Source organism: Protopterus annectens, chromosome 3.part0 (genome assembly GCF_019279795.1).
Source record: "Protopterus annectens isolate FY-2018-M chromosome 3.part0, PAN1.0, whole genome shotgun sequence".
Lineage (NCBI taxonomy): Eukaryota > Metazoa > Chordata > Ceratodontiformes > Protopteridae > Protopterus > Protopterus annectens.
Window position 1 is genome coordinate 787,754,437 of NC_056731.1, and position 26,737 is coordinate 787,781,173.

The 26,737-nt window shown below is 37.2% G+C and overlaps 1 protein-coding gene across 1 annotated transcript in view; it reads left to right on the forward strand.

The window, feature by feature from the left end:
- TRIP13 (thyroid hormone receptor interactor 13) overlaps window positions 1-26,737 on the forward strand; it is a 1,214,790-nt gene that overhangs the window by 382,440 nt on the left and 805,613 nt on the right. The window contains exon 8 of the mRNA XM_044065139.1: window positions 16,348-16,411. Coding sequence (XP_043921074.1) covers window positions 16,348-16,411 — 64 coding nt within the window. The remainder of the gene's footprint in view (window positions 1-16,347; window positions 16,412-26,737) is intronic.

The following is a 26,737-nucleotide window of genomic DNA, read 5'->3' on the forward strand; positions in this document are numbered from 1 at the left end:
CAGTGATGCAGTATGTGCTGATTCCACCCACCGCTGGATCTTCTCTGTCACTACAAAAACCCTCAAGGCAGATTCTGACATGTTTGTGCCTTTAGGTAAGGGTGAAATGCAGTGAAGCCATTTTGCTATTTGGCAAATATTTCCATGTTGCAGAATATGAGACCGCATCAATTTATCTTCCAGTATTTATGGGGGGGGGGTATGTAACTGTACAGAGCTACCATTTCCTGGGAATCCCGCTGAATATCTTTATCCTTTCCTTCTAGACCTGTGAATATATGCAAAAGCATGTTTAAAAAATGTGGGCACTGTGTTAAATGTAATAAGGATTTCACCATAAATTAAATTCTGCACTGCACAAGACATGTAAAATCCCTGAATTTTTCATTAATCCTAGCTAGTGTTTCTTAAACTGTTATCTTAAAGTTTGAAAAAACAAAAAAGAGTGACGTGTCTTTTTGAGCAATTATGCACCCTGCTACTTATCAGTGTTAAGCAGTAAACAAAACTGAATGCCTGAACCTCAAAAACAAAATTACTTAATGCAAGTCGCACACAAACTATTGCAGAGAAGCAAGCTTTTTTAACGTAGTATACCTGGTAAATTGATACCAGCTATTTAGACTTGTAAATCCTTCAGCACATTGGAGATCATATTTCATGGTTACTTGGTTTAGATGTTTTTTCTCCAGCAGTCAGAAGTATGTTCTCTTTCTGTAAAATCCCACATTCTGGACTGTCCTTATGCCTGCCCAGTGCTGTTATATTATGTATTATCTATGTATGCGTACTATTCCCCAGAACCTGGTAGTTTTGCTTTTTATTTTGTTTTACTGTTAACTGTATGTTTACAAGGTGGATTTCTCTTCAGTTTGTGGATGATCCTTCCAGACTTCTAAGATCATATTCAGTCAGGTAAGAGTGTATTTCCTCCCTCTCAGAAGTGGATTTCCTGAAGTCATCCTTTGAAGGACACATTCTTCTAGTTTGTGGCAAGTTTTTTCCCACACAGCCATTTCTCTGTATATTGAATGCTTGTAGTTCTCAAGGGCTTGGAGTTGGGTCTTACCTCGTCTTCACTTTTGTTCTGGGCTAGATGAGGATAATGTCATCATCCTCCATCTGTAATAGCCTCATCATCAGACTCTCTTATAGCTCTGATAGTGTTAAGTCTGCCTAGTTCCCTGAAGGCATTGATAATAGCAAAACTTATTTTCTTGTTGCTGGTGGTACCATTGACACTTGTGGATTTGTTTTTTTGATTCTTTCAGCATCCATTGTCTCTATGGGGCTGGAGCCGTAGTTCAAGATCTCAGTAGCGGTTCTGGCACTCATGTCTGTCTTTCTTAAGGTCAGAGTTTTCAGCCTTCAAACACTTGGGCCTAAGATCACAGACCAAGAAAAAAGCAAGTTCCACAGCTCTGTATAAACCTATTTAATAAAACAACAAAGCTTTCAAACAGATACGTCCTTCTTCAGTGTTAGTAAAATTCATAATAAGACCTAACATCTTTTATATTTAAAAACTCAAAACACATGACACAGCCTACCTATCAAATGCTAACAATTAATTAATCAATTAATGGTTTTCAAAAGCGTTTAAAGAAGTATACCACATTCTGAAGACATATATTTGCACCACATAACTTATTTCAATTATACATAGCTATGGTTCATTTAAAAGTCTTCAGTATTAAGTAGATACTACTACTTCTTTTATCATAAATATATATATATATATAAAATTAATTTGTTTGCTGCTGCTTTCTTTTCAATAAAGGTTTTAATGTCACCTGTTTATTCAAACCAGGGTAGGAATCCGCTTGTAGACTGATAATCCACTCATATTCTTTGGTATCCAACTTATGTTCTACAATCCTGTCACTTGTATATGTTGCGCCACTTACCCTTGCTATAATTGTATATGTTGCACTAGCATAATTACATTAACTGAATTTGTACATCCATTAAGTGGTAGAAGGTTTAATTTTTCATGTACAGCTACATGCAACACTACGAATCTGATTTACTTAGTATTATTCCAGCAATGTTCATGTTTTTATGTTGGTAAATCTACAAGGAGGTTAAGAGACAGGATTGTAGAACATAAGTCAGAGATAAGAAGGAAAGTGATTACTAACTCTCTAGCCATACATATACAAGAGATTGATGAATCACACTATTTTTTGTTTTGTGTGATAGATATTCCAATGTTAGACGTGGCGACCTGATTAATAACAGGTCACATTAAAACCTATATTGAAAAGACAGCAGCAACAAATACATTAAATAATAAGAACCTTTACATGTGTTGAAATAAGTTATATGATGTAAATATATGCCTTTAGAATATCTATATATATCTATCTATATATATATATATATATATTTATATATATAAAAAAAAAATTATGATAAAAGAAGTAGTAGTATCTACTTAATACTGAAGACTTTTAAATGAACCATAGCTATGTATAATTGAAATAAGTTATGTGGTGCAAATATATGTCTTCAGAAGGTGGTATACTTCTTTAAAAGTTTTTGAAAAACATTGATTGATTAATTGTTAGTATTTGATAGGTAAGCTATGTCATGTGTTTTGAGTTTTTAAATATAAAAGATGTTAGGTCTTACTATGAATTTTACTAACACTGAAGAAGGACGTATCTCTCTGAAAGCTTTATTTTATTAAAAAGGTTTATACAACTCTGTGGAACTTGCTTTTTTCTTGGTACTTGGACGTTTGTTTGCCAGTTATACTTCATCCTAATTTCACAGATGTCAGTGCTGAGGACCTGTGTCAATCGCATGTCAGTGTCTTCCACAAAGGTTGATGTCGAGCCCTTGGTGCTGACACAGACAGCAGAGCCAGTCTCGGCACTGATGTTCCAACCTGGATTTTGTAGGCTTCCCTACAGGCCTTAACCAGAGACCAGTGACCATTTCCATCTTGCAACTGAGCCTGCGAGATCTTTTAGACACCAGGACAGAATAATTCTGGTAGAAAAGAACCAGGATTCTGAGCTTCTCTCTGCTGTTGCGTTATCCTTTTTAATCCATTTCCTACTGAGGAGTTGCACTAAGAGGCATTGTAAGAAAGAGTTCCCAGACTTCCCTTTGGAGTCCCTGGAGCCACCAAGGCTGATTCTCTTGTTCGCCATTGATGACCCTAAGTTTTGGAGATTTTACAGTTAATGCAAGAGAAAGGAATGGCTAAAATCTGCCACATTTACCTTGGGGAGTTTTGCAGATAGTTTTCAGGTCTCTCTTTTTCATGTACAGCATGGTGGCACTTTTCCTGACAGAAAGATGAAAGGAACCTGTTGTGATGGCTGAAATTAATAGGAGGACAGAGTGTATTCTCTGCCTCAAGTACTGAGACTGCTGTATAAGAAACTCCGCACTTGACTCTCTTATTACTTGCTGTTGCATCCCTGAAAGAGGTTTCATCCCACAGAGACCAGTTGTGCTTCCCCAGAGAAAAGATTTGAGAGAGAGAGACTGCTTTGGAAGTAGGTCTTTGTCTTCAACATTTTAACAGTGGTTATCAGACATAATTGCTAAGGTTTCAATGTCCTATCCTCACTGAGCTGCATAGTACATTGGAGAAGGTGTTTAACTAGGGAGTTGTGCAGCAAGCTTATCACTCACTCCTTTATCTTTTCTAGTCTGCGTAATGTCACAATGTGCATGACTTGTAATCTTTGATGATGTAGCAAGGGAAATAAGCACCAAAGGAGCCCTGCAGCATCATGACTGGCTCCATCTTACAGACTTTCAGGACAATTTTAAAGATTTATTTATTAATGCCCATTCAGTGGCTCTGACCTTTGAAACAAAACTAGAGGAAAAAAGAGAAAAAGACAGAAAAATCTTAACATATGTTGCAAAAAGTTTACACTCCATATTACTGTGTTTCTGGAATGCAAACGAGCCCATGTCAGAAGTTTGTCTTCTGCAGCCAGTAGCAACAGCATCAACAGCCAGGAAAGGACCACCATGGCTGTGGTAGTGCATTATATGGCAACATCAACTAATAGTGGGAATTCTTACCTTGATCATGAACTTGCAGCTTTCATTCTGGAGGGCAGCAGTCTCCTTGAGGCCATGCCTGATGGCTCCACTCTAGAGGCAGTCAGTGCTGATCTATCCCTCTGCTGTGAGAGTGAGAGGTCATCACATGCAAAAGGTAGTTTTGGGATATGATATCTGGAAGCTATGTAATTTCCTTCCTTTTCATTCTGCAGCCACATATCTCCACTTTTCAGCATTTCACCACATTAGAAGAGGTGACACATTGATAACAGGATCTCACACCTCTTCCTAAAAAAGAGACATCCAAGAGTTTCTGCCAGACCAGGAAGGGTTCAATTTCTACTCCAAATGTTTTTCTTTACTGTTGCAAAAGACCAGTGTCTTCAGACTCATATTAGACATATGCAACCTAAACCAGTTCATGCTAAAACAAAAATCCTGGATGGCTACTGTATGATTTTGTCTTCCTTAATTGCCAACTAAAGATTGGAAATAGTCTTTGGACCCTTAAGATGCATGTCTGCAGGTCAAAAAGGTTCATTTGCTTATGGGAAAGTATTAATGTTTGCCAATTCCAGCCTCCTCTCTTTGAACTGTCATGCGACTCTATGGTATGCCCAAAGTGTATGGCTTGGTTAGCAGTGAACCTGAGGTTGCAAGATGTTAAGATTATCTGGAACTTGTCACCTAGCTTTTTGTAGCTCCAACCTTAGAGATGTTGATGGTAATTCAGGATTCTGTATTTCTTTAATTACAGGCCTTGGAGATGATGATAAACCTTGCTAGGTTTCAGAAGGAGCCATTATGGATCCCCCAGTTTTATTAAAAATTCTCTTGGCACCCTTCTTTTGCAGGACCAGACTTCCACCAATAAGAATCCTCCCTATTCTGCAAGCATTGACCAAGATTTATCAACTCACTGTTGTGTTGGCAGCTTCATGTCTCTCGTGGTGCTGTTTCTCATTTCAACCACTGTATTTGCTATTCCACTTTGGAAATTCTCCTCAGACCCAATTTCTGACCACATCAGACGGAGGCTCATAGACTCTAGCTTCTCTTTAGACAGCCCTTTCTAGCTTTCCAAGACTCTAGTGACTTATCACAAACACCTCAGCCCTGAGGGGGGGCATTATTTATGGCAAGCAGTGCGTCCATATAAGTATCTTGATTTTTTTGATTATTTTTACAGATTACTGTTTTTACAATTTAATATATATAAAGCACTTTGTCTATTCAGTATCTTCACAAATCCTTATCTGTTTAAAAACTTTCATTTGTCTCTGTAGTGCTTGCTGTCTTGTAGGCTATTGTGTAAACTGAAACATTCCTCTGTGTAATTATCTCTTGGCTAGTGGGGGCTGGTTCTTTTGTGTTCTTGTAAAAAAAAAAAAAAGAAGAAGTTCCTGTCTTTGCACACAGTGCAGACTAGAGAAGTTGTTAACTGCAACTGAGCTACAAAATATAAGTATCTTGATTTTTTTGATTATTTTTACAGATTACTGTTTTTACAATTTAATATATATAAAGCACTTTGTCTATTCAGTATCTTCACAAATCCTTATCTGTTTAAAAACTTTCATTTGTCTCTGTAGTGCTTGCTGTCCCACCCTCCCTCCCTCCCTGTTGGTGTCTTGCTCTTATACTTGGTGGCTTTGCAGTTGCCCGCCCCTACTGTGACACACCTCCCAGTCTAGTGTCATTAGCTCATTCTGCTTAATACAGAGAGAACATTTGATAAGGCCTTCTGTTCCTCCTTTTTCCCTTTCAAAAAGTAAAACAAAACTTTTTTTTTTTCTCTTTCGCCTGAACCTTCTTGTGTTCTGACTGTCCTTCTCAAACATTTTGGAAATATACAGTATATTTCAGAGCATTTGTTATAACTGTATTTGCTATAACTGATTTAAGTATTTTTTCTGACTTTTGATTATTACTGCTTAGCGACTGCATTTTAGCCTGTTTATACAGCTCTGCATTCTATTTAAACTGTTTTTGTGTTGATTAACTGTTTTGCACTTTTAAAAAGTTAGTTGTTGCTTAATTTTACCTGTAGGCTAACACACTCAAGTGCGCTAGCTGCTTAAAAGCATTTATAGCATTTACTGTCTGTTTTTCCTCTGTTTTCTGCAAAAAAAAAAAAAAAAAAAATCTTGTTTTCCTGCCTTACTGAACTAGAATAGTCCAGTCTTCAGAGTTTGCTGATCTCTGGGCTTTGTCTTGGTTCCTGTGCTATTCCATATCCTTATTTGGATAAAAGGAAGCGTCTTTATTCACCAGTGGGAGTGGGGAGCACTGAGCGGCCTATTTGTCCCTAGAGGAGTGGTTCCAGCCAGAAACTTGTAGTCTACTGGCCATTTTGGGTCAATTCCTAGCTCTTTTCAGCCCCCTGTAATAAAGCCCGCTTTAGCGCGCTTTTTCGCTTGTATTCAACTCAGCACAGCTCCTCGTGGTGTCCTGCAGAGAGCAAAAGAGAGACTTTTTCCGGATTTAAGTATTTTTTCTGGCTTTTTGATTATTTACTGCTTACCGACTGCATTTTAGCCTGTCTATACAGCTCTGCATTCTATTTAAACTGTTTTTGTGTTGATTAACTGTTTTGCATTTTTAAAAAGTTAGTTGTTGCTTAATTTTACCTGTAGGCTAACACACTCAAGTGCGCTAGCCGCTTAAAAGCATTTATAGCATTTACTGTCTGTTTTTCCTCTGTTTTCTGCAAAAAAAAAAAAAAAAATCTTGTTTTCCCGCCTTACTGAACTAGAATAGTCCAGTCTTCAGAGTTTGCTGATCTCTGGGCTTTGGCTTGGTTCCTGTGCTATTCCATATCCTTATTTGGATAAAAGGAAGCGTCTTTGTTCACCAGTGGGAGTGGGGAGCACTGAGCGGCCTATTTGTCCCTAGAGGAGTGGTTCCAGCCAGAAACTTGTAGTCTATTGGCCATTTTGGGTCAATTCCTAGCTCTTTTCAGCCCCCTGTAATAAAGCCCGCTTTAGCGAGCTTTTTCACTTGTATTCAACTCAGCACAGCTCCTTGTGGTGTCCTGCAGAGTTCTACAAGCAGCAGAGAGCAAAAGAGTGACTTTTTCCTGATTTAAGTATTTTTTTCTGGCTTTTTGATTAGTTACTGCTTAGCGACTGCTTTTTCGCCTGTTTATACAGCTCTGCATTCTATTTAAACTGTTTTTGTGTTGATTAACTGTTTTGCACTTTTAAAAAAGTTATTTGTTGCTTAATTTTACCTGTAGGCTAACACACTCAAGTCGCTAGCCGTTTAAAAGCATTTATAGCATTTACTGTCTATTTTCTTCTGTTTTCTGCAAAAAAAAAAAAAAAAAAATCTTGTTTTCCCGCCTTACTGAACTAGAATAGTCCAGTCTTCAGAGTTTGCTGATCTCTGGGCTTTGGCTTGGTTCCTGTGCTATTCCACATCCTTATTTGGATAAAGGGAAGCTTCTTTGTTCACCAGTGGGAGTGGGGAGCACTGAGCAGCCTATTTGTCCCTAGAGCAGTGGTTCCAGCCAGAAACTTGTAGTCTATTGGCCGTTTTGGGTCAATTCCTGGCTCTTTTCAGCTCCCTGCTATAAGGCCCGCTTTAGCGCGCTTTTGCGTGATTTAGCGCGGAGTTGCCCATAGAGCACCATCGGGCAGCGCCGGTTAAACAAGGTTAAACTATTTCTGGCTCCGTAAAGTCTGCTCTTCAATTTTTCCCTTAGAACTTCTCTACTTGCAATCTAAACAGTCTATTCTCTATCTCAAAAGCTCAGCACTTGCTCCTAAAGCATTTTTATATAGGTAAAATACTTGTATACTAAACAAAGTACTACATTAGCCTAGAATCCCCTTGAGTACCCATTTCCCTATAGGTCCCTTCTGACTCAGTTACACAGCAAACTTTTCACTTTTTCTAGCATGTCGAAGGGTCAGTTGCTAGCGTCCTCTCCTGTTCAGCTGGTGAATCTGGGCATCTTGAGGCAATGTTACAATTGCCTCATGTACACAGACAACCCACTCCTTCTCCCACAAAACACAAATACATGTGAGAGATGCAACTATATAGCCAAACTGGAGGCTGAGCTCTCTCAACTCAGGACTGGCAAGACCAGACAGGAGGAGAAGGAAACCACGCACACCACAAACCCAGTTTCACATAGAACTATCACAACTGCAAAACAAACACATAAACACACAAAACATACTCGGAGGCACTGATCAAAAATCTACCAAAACTACAGAGGCCTCCAAAGCAGACACCCAAGCAACTGCCACCTCAAGACATAAGACATGCAACACATAGTTCTCAAAGTCAGTGTGCTAAACAGTCACAGCCCTTAAGGCCAAACACAATGCCAGACACACTTGTTATAGGTGACTCCATAGTCAGACACACTGACGTCCCACTCACCAGACTGAACAAGGAAAAGATCACAGTAAGCTGCCTGTCAGGCGCTAGAATCCGCCACATAACACAAGCACTCAGGTCACTCCACAGCAAGTACAAGTATGACTCAGTCATTGTCCATGCCGGTGTGAATGACCTGAGACGTACCTCCCTGGACTACATGAAAAGAGACATAGAGGAGCTCTCAGATTATGTAGCCCAGGCCGGTATGACCCTGACCCTGAGCAGTATCCTACCCTCACCAAGAATGATGCCACAATACAGAGACAAAATGATCAGCTTTAATAATTGGCTTAATTACTGGTGTCATTCTAAGGGGATCCAATGTCTGTCTGCTGGGATGACATGCTTGACAGGCCACGCTGCTTCGCAAGGGACGGCTTGCACCTGTCACCCCTGGGCTTCCGGATATTGGCAAAGGCTCTTGCCACCCCATAGTGCCTTTTTAGGCAAGGCTCAAATGATAAACCTACCGCCCTAGAAAACAAAAATGGAGAAAAACTAAGGGTAATACTGCTCAATGCCAGAAGTCTAAACCTCAAGATGCACGCCCTCGAAGCCCTCCTCAGTATGGAGAACATCGATGTCTGTGCTGTGACTGAAACCTGGTTCAAGGCTCCTGAGAGCACCCCAGCACTATCAGGTTATACCTCATATCATGCGTTCCGCCCCAAAATCCGGACCGAACCACAAAAGGACGGGGAGTATCCATATTCATAAAGGATACCCACACCTCCAGGTTAGTGGCAACGCACAAAGCATCGGAGACCATCCAGGTGCAATTAACCATAGGTAAAACTACCCTACAGTTTGTAACATGCTACAGACCACCTTCTCAAACTCAGGAAACCCACACAGCCTTCCTGAAGACACTGGAGAGTATGAATGTCTCTCCAAACACCATCATATTGGGTGACTTCAACTACCCAAACATAGACTGGGAACATTACTCAAGCCCCAACACCCTAGCCCAAAGGTTCCTTGAGTTCATAAACTCAAATGCTATGGAACAACTAGTCACCATTCCCACAAGAGGAGAAAATATACTAGACCTGATCATCACAAACATGGGGACAAAATGCTCCACACCGAAGTATATCCCTCATTGGTGAGATCAAACCATAAATTAATCTCACTGGAGATCCACATCCCGCCCCCACCCCAGCAAAAAGACCACAGTGAAGAACTTCTCAAAAGCAAACTTCACACTTCTTAAGACTGGAGTGGTATCCTTCAAGGCCCCGAGCCAGTGGAAACCACAACCCACGCTGCTGAAACCCTTACAAATGCCTTCTACGAGCACCTCCAGGAATGTATGGATCAAGCAATCCCTAATAAAATCAAGACCCTTTCCACCAAAGGCAGGCGCCCGGTCTGGTGGACCCCAGCCATAAACAAACTCTACAATAAGAGGAGAAAGCTACTACATGACAGAGCAAAATCCCTAAAAGGGAAGGCATCTCTGATCAGTACTAGCAAAAAACTACGATCACTCATAAAATCATCCAAGGCCAACTTTGAGAGAAAAATCGCTAATGACACAAAAGACAATCATAAAGCCTTCTTTAGCTATATTAGAAACCTGAGTGGAAACTCCCAGATATGCTCAGAATTAGTCCAAAATGATAAAAAAATCACTGAACCCACAGACATTGCCAACATACTGGCAGACAGGTTCAGTGCAAATTTCTCTTCCCCCCCTAAAGGAGAAATATCTATCCCACCAGAGTCTAGCCTCCCAAACATCTCAGATGCCCAGGTGAGAGCTGCTCTCTCTAAAGCAAAAAACACAGCATCAATGGGACCGGACAGTGTCCCCGGCTGTGTGCTACACGAACTCAATGAGGAACTAAACCAACACATAAGGCTGCTGTTTAATCTTAGCCTTACTACAGGATACGTACCCAAAGAATGGCGTACGGCAACTGTGGTCCCACTCCACAAAGGCGGTGCTTCTACGGACCCTGGAAATTACCGCCCCATAAGCTTGACGAGGCTTGTCTGCAAAGCTATGGAGAGGATCATAATGGAACTCATAAATAAAGACATCAGGGACCTACAGACACTGGATCCTACCCAATTTGGCTTTGTCAAGGGCAGATCCTGCCTCTTGAACTTGGTCGACTTTTTAGAAACAGTCACTAAGGCCATTGATGAGGGTAAGGCAGTTCACACAGCCTACCTTGACCTAGCAAAAGCGTTCGACACAATACCCCACTCGGGCATCATAGAAAAGCTCACCAGCTTAGATGTAAACCCATATGTCACAAGACGGGTTGCAAACTGGCTCAAGGACAGAACACACAGGGTTAGAGTTGCTGGTGCCATGTCAGACTCTAAGCCGGTCACGGCGGTGTCCCACAGGGCTCAGTCCTGGGCCCCCTCTTGTTCGGCATTTATTTTTCTGAAGTGCAGGCAAACATAGGGGGATTGTGGCTGACAAAATTTGCAAATGACTGCAAACTGGGCACCATAATTGACACTCCATCAGACACAGACATCCTCCAGAGAGGTCTCATAGAAATGGATAACTGGTGCCAGAGCCATGGCCTTAAGCTAAATGCCAAAAATGTATAGTCATACCCTTTGGGAAAAACAAGGTAACCCTAATTACCACATAGGTGGTAATCCATTAAACACGGAAGAAGTTATCAGGGACCTGGGGACCCAAGTTGACAGTAACCTCTCTTTTGACACTCACATTGCCAAAGTGGTTAGGAAGACCTTTTACATTGCCCACCTGATCATGAAGGGATTCACATCCAGATCAGGAGAGGTCATTGTACCCTGTACTCTTCACTTATCAGACCAATGATTGAGTACAACGCCCCATTCGAATGTACCTTACCCGACACCTGCAGCAGTTGGAAAGACCCCAAAAGTTCCTCACCAAAAGGATAAAGGGGCTCAAACATATGTCATACGATGCCCGACTGAAGAAACTCCAGCTCTATTCAGTCGCATACCATCTGCTCAGAGGTGATCTGTGCCTGACATACAAGGCCATGTCCAACCCGGAATTAATGGACATGCTCCACCTCAAAAAATCCAAATCCACCAGAGCCACGAGAGCAAGAGACTTAAACCTCAACACGGATATAAATAGGACGTGCTGGAGGGACAGATTCATCACCCAGAGACTCCCTACTCTATGGAATAGAATCCCAGTCCATGTGAGGCAGAGCCCCTCACTGACTCTGTTCAAGAGAAATCTTGACGAGTGGATGGGAGATTGTAGGTTTACCCCGGGAATCATCTCTGTATCACTGCTGGACAGAGGCACAGCAAACTAATGGGTATAGTATTCTCATCCTAAGGGGTGGTGAAAGCCACACACACTCTGGCTAGGCTTATAAATGCCCTAGGGCAGATAGCCTAGTATGAACCTATGAACCAAGGTGTTGGGTCACATACCAAAGACAAATAACATTTCTTACATCAGAGAGGTGCATAACAAAGTCATCTTTTTCTGGATTCACAGCATAATTAGAGCAGTTTAAGTGCTACAAAGCATTGCCTTTGGAAACAAGAGCTTATTCTGCAAGGGCTGTGGCTGCCTCACAGACTTATTTTTACAAATGCCTCTATTAAAGATGCATGTGCAGCTGTGCTACTAGGACATCTCTCAGTACTTTTGCAAGACACTGCAAGCTGAATATGGTGCCCAGTTTTTGGTTCTTCTTTAGAGCCACCATTATTCAGAGTATCCCTTCATAAGTCTCCAGCAGACGTACCTGGTTGGTTTCTTGAGTGGTTGATGAGGATGAGTCAGACTATGAATGATTCAGAAATTATATAATTCATAACAATAGGTCTACTTGGGTCACTGTTCATTCTCCTCAACATCTGTGCCCACCTTTCCCTGTCTTGGTGGGGGGGGGGGGCTTCCTCTGAGTGGCATACTGTATTCCAGATCTTGAGGCAGATGGTGTTACACATGGGATTAAAGCTGAGGAGCTGAAGCCTGAGAACATTTTATTGCTGTTGAGTAGACTGTAAGCTGACATTTCAGTCCTAGGATAGAGGATAAATTGTGATCATGCATTTTTATTATTATTGTAAGTGCAGAACTTTTCACTCTAGGTGCTGCTTAGGAACCTTCTTCCTGATCATTTGCTAAGCTAAATTGAAGTGATTTGCCATTTGGTCTGGGAAGCCTGGCATTTTTTCTGACAAAGTTCTTTGGGAAGATTTAATTTTTGAGGTATTTACTTCAGTTCAGTCTCAGCTGGCCAGTTTTAAAGGTGCATGCACTCACCATTTTGCTTTCCCATGTTTTGGTAGAAATCAGGTCAGTGCAGGATAGCTAAAGCCCTTCCTGATGGGAAATTTTTCATCTTAGTCCTGCATTCAAGAACCTTTATCCCTTCCCTTAGGCTTGAATTTTTGGCAGCTAGTAGAAAAGGTTAAGGGTATTAGCTGTTAACAAGATACTCCCTGTAGTCCAGGGCTTGAGTCCTTCAGCTTCCCTTTGCCTACTGTATGACTTTGACTAAGTCATTTAACCAGGCAGTGCTTTGAGGCAGTTGGGCAATTTGGTTAGGCTTCTTAATGGTTTCTTTGACCGCTTGGCTAACGGCTACCTATGCAACTGACACTTTGTAGTGTCTGCTGGCTCAGCAGATTTGAAATTGTTGATGTGGGAGATACTGTGTCTGGTGATCATACCATAAGCCTTTTAGATTATGGAGTTGAAAGCCCTAATCTTTTAAGGACTCTATTTCGTTCACAATATCCAGGTGGTGTTTACCTCTAACCTCCCCATCCCATTTTATGTCTGATATAGTATTAGGAGTGCATTGAATCTTGTTTTTTTTTTTTTTTAACCCGACAGTTTTTCACTTCTTCATGTTCTGAAGAAGTGCTTCTTTCACAAACTGAGACATTTGCTAGTTATGGTTCTTTGTTAATACAGTGTGTAATTTTAGGAAGGTAGATCAGATGTTTGTCTCATTTGTCCTGCAGAGTGAGATAAATGTCCCTAACCCAACCATTTTCAGAAGTTTTATTTACTGTTTTTTCCCCTGTACCTACACTAGATTGTCATATCTTAGCATGTATATGCAGAGGTAGTTCTAGGAGAGGATTTGCTACTTCTAGTGCTTGCTTTCATAATATCTCCACAGTGAATGTTAACAAAAACAGCTGCTTGGTCATCATTTTAATCATTCATCAAGCATAATAACCTAAATGTCAAATACATACACTGCTTGTTTTGATATGACTATCCTACATGCTGTGTCTTTATGGTCTTGCCTCCTTTCTTATGTAAGAGGATCTTATTCACTACCAGCTCCTAGTTTTTCAACTGACGTTAGATTCTGAGATTCATTTATTGATTCCCAGTTACCTGATTTATACTGTTCAAGGTCATGTGGTAGCCAGATCCTGCTCAGGCAAACAGTGGGCATAAGGCAAAATGACAATCCTATACTGGAAATTGGTTATCACAAAATGCATGCACAGACTGACTAACAATTACACATGTATCTACAGGCAATTTAGATTATTTCTGTCTTTGGGTGATATAAAAGGAAACTGGAACATCTGGCAAAACCTGAGCTGACATGAGGAGACATACAGACTCAGCAGAGAAAGCACCCCAGCCCAAGACTGATGATGAAATTACTACAGCACTAAGCCAGATTCCACAATATTGTTTAATAGTCTTGTATTTCCTATCCATAGGGTTACGTGAGTTTGGGGAGGGCAGAGTGTAACGGTGGACTGTGAGGAACAAATGGAAGGATACGTAACATAGATGAAAAGGGACATGCCTTTCCTGAGCTTGAGCCTTAGTAAGAAATTTTGAGAAACTTAATGAGAGAGAAGGGAAAGGAGTTTCCAAGTGCACTTCTTCTGCAGATGGCCTTTTCAGAGATCAGCTGATAACTGATATGGTAAGTCGTTGCATGACTATAATTTAAGGCGAGGCAGACTGCTACATAAACAGATTTACTGTGCACACTTTCTGTGGCAAATACCTGAAAGGCTTTCTGTAGGGAAGTAAATTAACTACAGGTTTGTCTAAAGTCCAGTATTAGGGTTAGAGACAAATGGAGTAGGCTTCAGTTGGATAGGAAGAGACTGGTCTGGGTTACAGCGGCAGCAGTTGCGTTTTACATTATGTACATATACTGTTGAAGCACTAAGGTAAATGAGGAGTTTTTTTAGGCTGTCAGATTTGTTTATCATTTTAGTACATTTTCATTTGTGTTTTTGAAGATTGTGGTGGTGGTGGGAATTCTTGACAGTACCACCTAGGAGGTGGTATTTAACCACATTGAGCAGTAACTCTGAAAGGGAGGGAACAGAGCTGAAGTTGATGGAAGTGAGCTAAATATACTGTTGAAGCATTAAGGTAAATGAGGGGTTTGTTTAGGCTGTCAGATTTGTTTATCATTTAAGTACATTTTCCTTTTGTATTTTTGAAGATTGTAGTGGAAGTCTAACTTTATTGAAACTTGGAATATTGTCCAGCATCCTAGATTTTATGCAAGTAATATCCTCCTATCATGAATCGTATATTGAAGATTGTGATTAAAATGTCATTTTTATGTCACATTTTTATGTGTTAAATTATATGGCCACCAGTTGCATCTTGGTTTTCCTTGTACTGTGTGATTTAATAGTTTTTTTTTTTTTTTTTTTTTGTTTGTTTTGGTTAAAGTCAAATGAATAGATTTAACAATGCATACTCTGTGGCATTTGAGAACAGTGGGAGCTTATTTTGCCTAAAAACATGCAAATGTGAGAAGGTGCAAAGGACTGAGTGATGTGAAGCATTTTTCTCTTGGCATTTGGAGGTGGTTCTAGCTGCCATACACTTGGCAGTTATTTCTGCCCTCTTCCTTAATGCCATAGGCAGTATGCACTATCTTGCCCTCCTGACACAAAACATTGAGTTACTGCTAATGATCTCTGCCCACATCTGGCTGAATAGTACAGGTGTGTTGCCTTGATTATGCCCCAGACAACCTTAATTTAAGTTGTGGGCATCATCGGTTGTGGAGCCATCTGGGGAGAGATGGGAGTGGATAGCTGACACCACTTTGCCCATGTTAGAGGAGAGAGATGGTCGAATCATGAAAGAGGACTGTAGTTTGGGGGAAGAACTGAAAATGTTAAACCCACTCATGTAAGGAATCTGGAGAGTGAGCCCACCAAAGAATATTTCATCATTTCAGTGAAGCATGACAAATGAAAGTGTGCACTTGCAGTAGTTCCACATAGCCAACCTTGCACTATGCTTGCCAATCAACATAGAAAATGTATATTTAAAAAAAAAACACTCTTCTACTGTTACAGGATGACAGCCACACTCTTCGATGTTCCTTTCCACTACTCAGCAGTTTCTAATGCTAAGGGATGAAGAAGAATGAATGGGAGTATCTGGGTCTTGGGACTTTATGCCTTTATGATTCTGAGGAGATAAGGACTGAAACATTTTTCTAGGGAGTGATCCTCATTCATATTTGTTTATAAGTTGTTTTGCATGCGATCTGTGATACATGTATATCCCTGCCCACTGTGTTTTCCTGCGTTAGTCACTTGTATGTTTCTATAGTAATCCACTACTGCTGTATCTTATGCAATACAGCCACACAGCATTTGAGTTCAACCCATTTTGCCCATGTTATGTTAGAACAGAGCATCTCTGAAAATCTTATATTGCATATTATGTGCCTTTTCCTTATATATAATTTATAGCAAAATTTTGTCAATGGTATATATTTTGTTTGTTGTTATTATATGGGGGGGGGGTGTTAATTATTTTGATCATTCCCAAGAAGTTGTTTTGGCTGTAACTGGCTTGAACTTACAAAAGTGCTATTTTTTCTGAGCAATATCATGTGTAAACATCATGAGGATTTTTCTCCACTGTATTTTTTTAAACAAATGTTTTTTTCTTGTTTTTAGGTACAGATATGGTTCTCTGGTTGAAATAAATAGCCATAGCCTGTTCTCTAAATGGTTTTCTGAGGTAAGTTACAACTTTAACACTTTACTTTTTAAATGCAGGTAATAAATGATTTCAGCTTTAAGTAAAGGTGGCAGACAGCTGCTAAAAGATGGTAACTCTAGTGATAATCTGGGGATTTGCATGACTGTTTGAAGGCCAACCCTGCAAATTCTGAAAAACCATGTGTGACTAAGTTGCTTTTATTATGACATCACTGCTCCTCTTTACCTAAGATGTAGCAATTACTAAGCTGATTGTAACTAATGGTATTTGGAAGGTCTCCTCTTAATTGAGGTGTAGTGGACAAAGCCCCCAATAAAAAAGCATAAAAATGTGCATGATGTGAGCTTGCAGCTGTTTGGAACAAGCCATCTCACATTGTTACTTTATTAAGCATTCTTAAAAAAAATGACGCAATTCCAATAATTTGTATGCTAGTATAGAAGCGTAAAGCTACAGAATTTGATGTTCATCTACCTTTTGTCGATGTTGAATATCTTTATCAGAACAGACTAGCAGGGACTAAAACATCAGACATGAGTGAGTATTGTCACATAATTGTAGGAAGATGATTTTGTACAATAAAACAAAATGTTAATTTGGGTTGAATTAAAGTATAATTTTCTTTTTTTTTTTTCAAAAACATTTTTATTTTGTTTTCATTATAAACATACATAAATGTACATATAACAAGTACAATAAAACAATAACAAAACTATTTACAATATTTACATTCGTCCATGATAAACAGTCATTTTATCCATGAGGAGATTTCAGTATTTGTTCAAAAGGTTTTCCAATTTTTGCCATGCTTTTTTTTTATATATGAGTGATGTTATGAGTTATATAACAAATGGTTTGCAGTTCTATATTACAAACAACTTTTGCTAAATAAAGAAAATATTTAAACATCAAATCATGTTTACTTTTCCAGTTCAAAGTAATAACTTTTCTGGCAATTGCAAGAATTGATCAGAGTAACTGAATCTGAGATTTAGGCATTACATTAGGTACAGGAACATTGAATAGGATTAGTGAGTTAGAAATATGGCAGTTATCAGACCAAATATGGCAGTTATCAGACCATAAAACATTTACAAAATATTTGAAGTCTTTCCAGTATTGAACATTCCTACATTCAATGAACATGTGAACCCAGTTGGCTTCTAGTAATCCGTCGCATTTCTAACATTTAATTTCACTATTTTTGAGTATAAGATTTATTTTATGTGGAGAATAGAAACTCCTGTTCATAAATTTCCATGTATACAATCTCCAATATAATGAAGAAAAGGTACCATACGTAGAATTCAATAACATTTTTTTTTATTCATCAGATATTTGTTCTCCATTTATCTTTACATAGTAATTACAAAAATCTAAGTCAAACTTTAGAGTGTCTTCTCTTAGTATCTTGTAGATAGGTGAGATACTTGATTTTTGATTATCTGTCTTTTTAAGACACCTAATAAGCTGAATCAAACTAGGTATCGATTCAGTCTCTAGGTTGATTGATACTCTCATTTTGTTTTCTATAAACTGCTGTAATGAGTGTATAAACAGCCAATTGTCTTGACTATTATCAAACTACATAAAAGAGAGTTTAGTGGTTTAATACTCTTATTTTCAATAAACTGATGCCAGAATGTCAAGTTATTTTCCTTTAATTTTTGCATTCCATTGATGTTGAACCTATGAATGTTGAAAGAATCTAGGCAATCATGGGAGTATGCTGTAGTGAATATAAGAAATAGAAATTGTTTAATTGTGTAATTGCAATCAATTATATTTTTAAAGTTATTAAATATTTGATCAGGGCCATAAGAAAAATGATCAAACTTCTTATTAAATAAACAAAATTCACGTAAAAGCCAATGAACTCTACTTATTCTGTATTGTTCCTTAAATTGATTTTCTATAGTTTTGACAACAGTTATATGAATCTCATGTAATGTTTTCCAGCCAGATATAGTAGGTGTGATCCAATGTAATATTACATTAATTATAACTGATTTGGAATAAAGATCTAAGCTAGGGAATGCTATCCCGTAGTATATCCCATTCCAAACTCAAGGTTTTAAGGGGAACCATAAAAATTTAAGTAACATGGAATCTAATTTTTTAAATACGTTTTGGGAGCGGGTAGTATCAGTGAGTGTATATAAAACAAAATTTTAGGTAAAATTATCATTTTAATTAAAAAGAGCCTATACTCCATTGTGAAGAACATTTTCTTCCATCTTTTTATTAGTTCACTAATGGTGGTTATTAAATTATTGTAGTTTAGTTTAACAGACTCATTCCATGTACTCTTTATAATGACACCCAAATATTCTAATACATCATTCTCCCAATTAAACAGTCTATTCTCTCTCAGGTTTTTGTTGATCATTTTGTTAATTAGTAATGTTTTGGATTTATTATGCTAAATTTAAACCCTGAAATTCTTTCACACCTGCTTAAGGTATTTATAACATTGTGCAAAGAACCATCAATATCCCCTACAGTTAACATATCATCAGCAAATAATTGTATCTTAGGACAATAGTCCTTATTAATTTGAAAGCCTTTTATGTTTTGCTTGTTTCTGATATATGTAGCAAAAGGTTCCATTGAAAGAGCAAACAATAATGATGACAAAGGACAGCCTTGTCTCGTTCCCTTGTGAATTTCTAGTGGTGAGGATAGACATGATCTGATTTCCACATAAGCTTGTGCCCCACTATAAATTTTCATTAATAAGTTGACACAATCTGAGGAGAATTCTAAACCAATCAGCATTCTTTGTAGATAAGACCAACTAATAGAATCAAAGGCCTTTTCTATGTCTAAGCTGATAATAGTTGATTTTTATATGTGCATGCTATGTCTGTTAATGATAGTAATTTAGTAATGTTATCTTGCACTTTTCTATGATGAATGAACCCTGTCTGATCATTATGTATTAGATTAGGTAATATTTTCTTTATCCTATTAGCTAATATTGTCATGAAAATTTTTATAATCAGTGTTTAGTAATGAAATTGGCCTGTATGAATCACAAGATTTGGGGTCCTTACCTTGTTTTAATATGGGGGAGATAATCAAGTATTTCCATGATGGGGGTGTCATACATTTTTGCTTAACCATAGTAAAGGCACTCATCATTTCCTTTATTATATAGTTCAGGAATTATTTTTTCCAGTCCTGGAGCTTTATTATCTTTTACATTTTTTATTTGCTCTTTCACTTCTGTTAGTGTTATTTGTTTATTTAATATGTTGTTTTGTTGCATTGACACCTTAGTAGTTATATTTTCTTGAATTAAGAATTTATTACATTATCTGTCTCCAGAAGTGGTGTGTTATTATTTATATTTTTATAGTAGTTTTTCAATACTTCTAATATGCCCATTAAGTTAGATGTACTCTTAACTGAACCATCACTTTTATATTTAATCTCATTAATAAGATTTTGACTGTTTATTTTTTAGGATCTTACTGCTATTTTATGTAGATATTTGGGATTTTACAGCATAAGATTGTAATTTCAATTTTTCTAGGTTTATGGCTACCTTATGATTCAGAACTTCTAAGTATTTTTGATTTAACTTAGTCATTTTATGTGCTACTTTATTTGGTTTTGCATCCATTTTTATCGTCTATGTTTTTTTGTAAGTCTAAAAGTTCTTTGTCCCACTCTCTCCTTTTTTTAAGGTACCAAGATTTTATTCTACCGTATATATAAACTTTAAATGTGTCCCATAATATAGTATCCGTCACTTCACTATTATCATTTGTTTCCACAAACATGTCTATTTCTTTCATTATCCATTCCATAAAGTCACTTAACTTAGTTATGTAAGCAGGAATTATCTGTAGAAATCTTAAATCATCTGTATGTGTAGTTAATGTAAAATTTATAGCATTATGGTCCGAAAGTGGATTAGTCATTATAGATATGTCACTTATTTTAGAGTATATATTATTTGATTCAAATACCTTATCAATGTTTGTTTGTGTACCAAACTGATATGAATAGTGAGTATAGAATAAGGAATAATGTTCTGTTAGACCATGTATATCTTTAAGGTTCATCTGGCTTATAAAGTCATTTAACTTCTTGGCTTGAGATGTTAGTTTTATTTTACCATATTTTAGAAGTATCATTGCCTGATAACAGGAAGTTAAAATCACCTGTTGCTTTAATTTCCCCTTTTGCATTTAAAGTAATCAGGTCCAGATATTTGTCAACATATTAAGTACAGTCCTGGTATCCACTATGTATTAATCAAAGTATAATACTTCCTGTTGATTTCTAAAACAACCATGCTTAGCATCCCATCTTTATCTGAAATTGTATCTATAATTCTTGGCATAGTATAAGTATTTTTCCATAGAATAAGAGTGCCCCTTCTCTTAGTCTTAAAACATGAATCAGCCAGAATGGTATAGCCATTGAATGAGTATTTTTGTAGATCTTTTTTTTAATAGATGGGTTTCCTTTAAAAAGATGATCTGGGGTTTATGCATTTTGATATATTTAAGCAAACCAGCTATTTTGACATTATTGTTCAAACCATTAATGTTTAATGATAAACATTTATAAGCCATTGACTATAATTTGCATGTTATTACTAACTGAAAGACCTTTCTTCCATGTTGACTTGAAATGTACTGAAAACTTACTTGTCATGGATGCATAATGTGTATTAAGCACTACTTTCAAAAACCCAAAACTATAAACACATACATGAAACGTACTGTTTCTGGTTTAGTTTAAAAACTTAACTAAACCATCCCTCCACCACCTCTCCAATACCAAACAACACAAATTATCCATCTCTGCTTAGAATATAGTATAAAAACAAAAAAGAAAAGCGTTATGAAAGCAACTAAAGAAATCTGAAGCCATGAAATATACATTAGAAGGAGAGTGTCCAATATATCTGAAGCTATATGAATATGTCACATATAACTGCACCTCTAATACGTAGATATGCCAGAACTGCACATCAGATCAAAGTATGTATAAACATTAGAAGCTGAAGGTTAAAAAGATTGTCATTATTTCCAAGACTTTTTAAGAAACATCAGATAATTTAACCATTTTGTCAGTCATCTAACATTTTTCATGTAAGGATCTGTTGAATATATATATATATATATATATATATATAAAAAACACTTACTACAACATAACTATTATATTTTGCAATTATACACATATTACTCATATGTATTAATATCTATGTTGATGTCTTTCATCAGGAGGGGGAGCCTTACAACCCTCTGTTTAGTTACTAAAGGTTTAGTTATATAACATAATTCTGATGTTAATATGCATAATGAGTTTTCTAATGCAGCTCCTAGTTCACTTGAGAATCTGCAGAATGTATGCATCTATAAGAAAACATAGGCATTTTCAAAAGAGTTAAACACTTTTATCAGAACTAATTATTTACTGTTTAAAGTATCTAGTGAAGGATAACAGAATTTCAAGAGAAAATAATTCTAAGTACATCCATTTAACAAGTTCAAAAGGTCAAATGATGTCATCACTGTTGTTTCTTCAAGCTGAAGCTTCATAAACTTGTTAAAAAGTATCTAAATAGGCTCACGCATAACAGAACTTGGCTCTAATGAATAAAAAAGCATTTTCAGCAGGGAATTTAGATCTTGAAGCTTTTAGAGTTTACAGAAAGCAAAAAAAAAAAAAAAAAAAAAAAACATTCAAGCTGCCTGATCAGTGCATGTCATGAAATCGCCACAATGAGAACAAAACACAGCATCATGAAAAATGTAACCCTTTCATATAAAAACAGCTATTTAGAAGTAACAACAGCTGTCTGAAACCAGAAATCATATTATAACATTTCAAGTAAATTTACCCACCAGTTAATCAGGCCAGAAAGATAAAAAAGGAACCTAGTGTGTGTGTGTGTGTGTGTGTGTGTGTGTGTGTGTGTGTGTGTGTGTGTGTGTGTGTGTGTGTGTGTGTGTGTGTGTGTGTGTGTGTGCGTGTGTGTGTGTGTGTAGATATATATATATATATATATATATATATATATATATATATAAACTTGTATTTAGCTATCTATAAAACACCATTAATGTACTGTATTAATGTTTAAATGTATCTAAACAAAGAGTCTGAAACATCTACTTAGAAACACTAATCAGAAACACCTTGTTACCCCACCACTGTCCCACTAGAAAAAATGCACTTTGGTATTAAGTCAAATTATACTATTACTGAAGAATTAGAAGACATATATCATTTGTAGTTATTTAAAAGGGAAAAGTATGTAAAGTACTTTTAATGGGGAAAAGAGAGAAAAGGAACATTGGTAACAAAAAAGAATAGGGAGAAAAAAGAGAGCGAGAGAATGTTATTTAAATATGTATACTATATGTAATTAGAAGAAGTAGATATAGAAAGGAAAACAGAAAATTAATAATAAAAATGATTTGCATTACCTTACAGCATAGAGACTTTCCAGAATCAAATATATTATGATTCATAAAGCAAAGCATTTAAAATTAGGAGGAATTTATTCATTTGTCCTTTAGTTTCTTAGTTTTGTTTGCTCCTTCCTTCACAGACCATCCATTTTTTGTTGCCTGTCTTTTCAAACTCTGGGATGACCATTCCATTTCTTCTACGTCCGACAGTATTTTCTTCTTTTGGATAAATTCTACTGCTTCTTGTAAGGATTCAAAGATTCACTCCTTCTGGCAAGGTGATTTTTATTCTTGCAAGAAAAAGAATTTGAGGTTTAATATTGGCTTTTTTCAAGGACTTAGAGGAACACACTCCTCTCTTCTGAATATGACTGTAGAGTTCTAGCCATTGTCAAAATGAATAACTTTTTCACCAGTCTTGATAGAGGAATTAGTCCAAGCTGATTTCAGCACTACGTCCTTGTCTTGCAAGGAAAGACATCTTAACTATTATAGACCTGGGGTTAAATGAACTCAGAGATGAAGCTGGATTTGCCAGGGACCGATGAGCTCTCTCCATTCCAATAGAGAGGGATTCAGGCATATTTCATGCTGATGAAAACCACTTATTGAGGAACTGAAGCATGTTAGCACCATCTTCTTTCTCAGGAATTTCGTATAGTCTTATGTTATTCCTCCTTGATCTACTTTCAAGGTCATCCAGTTTCTCAATCAGCCTGGTGTTTTGTTTCAGAAGAAATTCATTCTGATGTTCATTTTCTGTCAGTCTAGTGTCTAGGTCAGTTACTGTTTCCTCTAAGGCAAGTATTTGTTCAGGTTGTTTTTTTACTATTCCATTTAGAAGTTCCAGTTGTTTATTGCATTCTTGTTTGATAATATCCATTATGTTTTCGAATTTGTCCATTTTTAGTGACAGTTCTTGAATGTTTGTTATTTTAAGATGTAGCTCTTTCTTCACTGCACTCTCCTGGTGTGGGTTCTTCGAGTTGCTCATCTTGAGATCTCCAGTAGAAAACTTATTGACAGGAATAATTTAAAAAATCTCTTGACTATGTATTCATTTTTAGAAAATAAAAAGAGTCTATGTTAATCTAACTTTTAGTATACTTTTAGTTATATTTTTCTAAAAATTAAAGTATATTTCCTGTCAGTATATTAAAATTTAAGCAGGGCTTTGGATTTCTGCTGCTATCAGACTAGCATCTTGGTCTCTCCCCCTCAAGAATACTTTTCTAAGAGAAGTAGCACTCAGCTGGGCTATATTATAACATATGAAAAAATCATCTTTGGTTGGGTCACTGCAAAAGGAAAAAGTAACATTTGGGTTCACTGTCCTTTTATTTTATTTTTATTTATTTATTTTTTTATTTTTATTTTATTTTACATTTGTTGACCGGGCTAGTCCAACTGGATAATTTCCATTTTCAGTGGAGGCCCGGGGAGAAAAGCTCCAAGATTAAAACAAGGTTATAAAAATTAAACATTTACAATAATTACCTGTGTTACAGACATTGAGCAACAATGCTTACATCTTAGTCTAGGTCAAGTAATAAAAAGACATAGTACTATCCACATATTGAGAGAGACAGTAATTCTTTACAGTACAATTATGTGAGGATGGGATATTACATATTTTAAACTGTATATACATAGTTGTAAAGGACATTTGTGTTTTTTTTTTAGCAGTACAGTCATTGGGTCCTTTGATATCCCAGAGAAAGATTGCAATTTAGAATTCTGGGAATATGATAGTGGAAAGAAAAAAGTAGATTAGTCTGGATTTGTACAGGAACAGAGCCAAAAGTTGTTCAGATGTAAAAGAAGTTGTTTTTTGAAAAGATGAAAGGAGGCTAGAGAGGTGATGTGTGAGGGGAGGTTATTCCATATTTTGCCTACTGAGTTGGAGAAAAGGCAGTTACCTGCTGAATTTGTAATTCTAGTTGTGTTGACCTGTAGCTTTTCGGAGCGCAGCTGTTTCAAGTTATTATAGGGGATCAGGAGGTTATTAAGAGCAGGTGTCTTTAATGGTTGATATAGAATGTTATGTGTTATTAAGAGTTGTTGATATATAAGCTTGTTAGGAAGTTCTAACCAGTGTAAGTGTTTTAAGTTAAGACAGTGGTGAGTTCTATACTGGGATGCTGTGGCAAAGCGAGCTATATTGTGGTAGGATGTAGTCAGTTTCCTTAGGTTGCTTTTAGAGATTAGTGTAAATAGAAGAAGCATACATTAGTGTAGAGATAAGATGTGATTGTGCTAAGGTGGTCCATGCTTCTGGTGTAAGGAAGGGTTTAATTCTGTACACTGAACCAATCTTTTTATTAACTGCTTTTATGGTGTTATTGATGTGGTAATCATAGTTAAGATTATTATCAATAGTAACACCTAGCAGTTTGGTAGTAGAATCAGGGGAGATGACGGAGTTGTCACTTGCAGTAACAGTGAAGTTAAGTTGAGAAGATTTGTGGGTAGGTGTGAATAGTAACAGTTTTGTTTTCTTGGGGTTCAGGAGAAGACATCTTTTTGAGAACCACTGTTCGACTATTGAAAAGGTAGATTGTGTCAGTGACTGGAGTTCGGATTGAGTGGAAGCTGTGCATATAATGGTAGAATCATCTGCATATTGTATGCAGGTTGTGTTTTGGATAGATGATTGGAGATCATTAATAAAAATGGAGAATAGGAGTGGGCCTAGGATAGATCCTTGAGGTACTCCTAAAGAGATAGGCAATAGAGTAGATACAGAATTTTTCCAGAGTACTGCTTGTTGTCGGTTTTCAAGATAGGATGAGAACCAGGATAAGGAAGAGGAAACCAATTCAAGGGATTTTAATAGGTGTAGAAGAAGTGTGTGGTTGACCATGTCGAAGGCTTTTGACAGGTCTAGGAAAAGAGCAGAGGTTAGTTTGTTGTTGCGGTTAGAGTTGATGGTGTTGGTAAATGAAAGTAGTGCAGTGGTAGTACTATGTGAAGGTCTAAATTCATGCTGAGTGTTAGCTAGTAGGTTGTTATGAAGGAGATGGTTAAGTAGTTGTTTGTGTATACATTTTTCCATGATTTTGGCTAGAGGAGATAATAGTGCTATAGGGCGATAGTTAGAGAGGTCAGTGGATTTACCTCCTTTGTGTAAGGGTATAATGTGTGATATCTTCCAGATTGCTGGAAAAGTACTTTCATTTATAGATCGGTTTATTAGGATAGAAACAGGGTAGGCAATAGCTTTAGCCGCTACTTGAAGGAATTCAGCAGGGAGATTATCTGCTGAGGGGTAGTTGGTTTAAGTTTTGTAAGAGAGATTGTATGTAGGAGGTGGGTATGGGTTGAAATTGAAGGGAAGAAGGAGTTGTTGATGTTACTTAAGAGGAGTTGGGAAGCATCAGGAGATAAGTGGTTAGCTAGACTTTGTATGGAGGTAGTAAAGAAGGTATTGAAGTTATTGGCAATTAAAGAGGGATTATCAGGGTCTAAATTCTGTGGGTGTGGTGTAACTACTTTGCCTGGGGTGAGTAGATTATTGATGGTAGACCAGAACTTTTTTGGTTGTTTTTTGGTGGTTTGCTGAAGTTCAAAGTAGTAATTTTTCTTATCTGAAAGGATGGCTTTTTTGGTATTGTTTCTGAGCTCTCTAAAGGTTTGATGATCTGTTGGGTTTCTAGAGGAGCACCATCTTTTCCAAGCTTTATTTCTGAGTTTAATTTTTTTGTTTAGTATTAGAGGTTAGCCAAGGTGCTGTTTTGGTCTTTGTTCTAATGGTACCACTTGGGGCATGTTGGTTTAAGATTGCAAGGAATGCTGAGTTGAAATGTTCAACAGCATTGTTCAGTGAGAGGTGTTTAAGAGGGTCCAGTTATATAGTGACAGTTCAGTTTGAAACTGTTCAGGATTAAATTGTTTTTTTGAATAT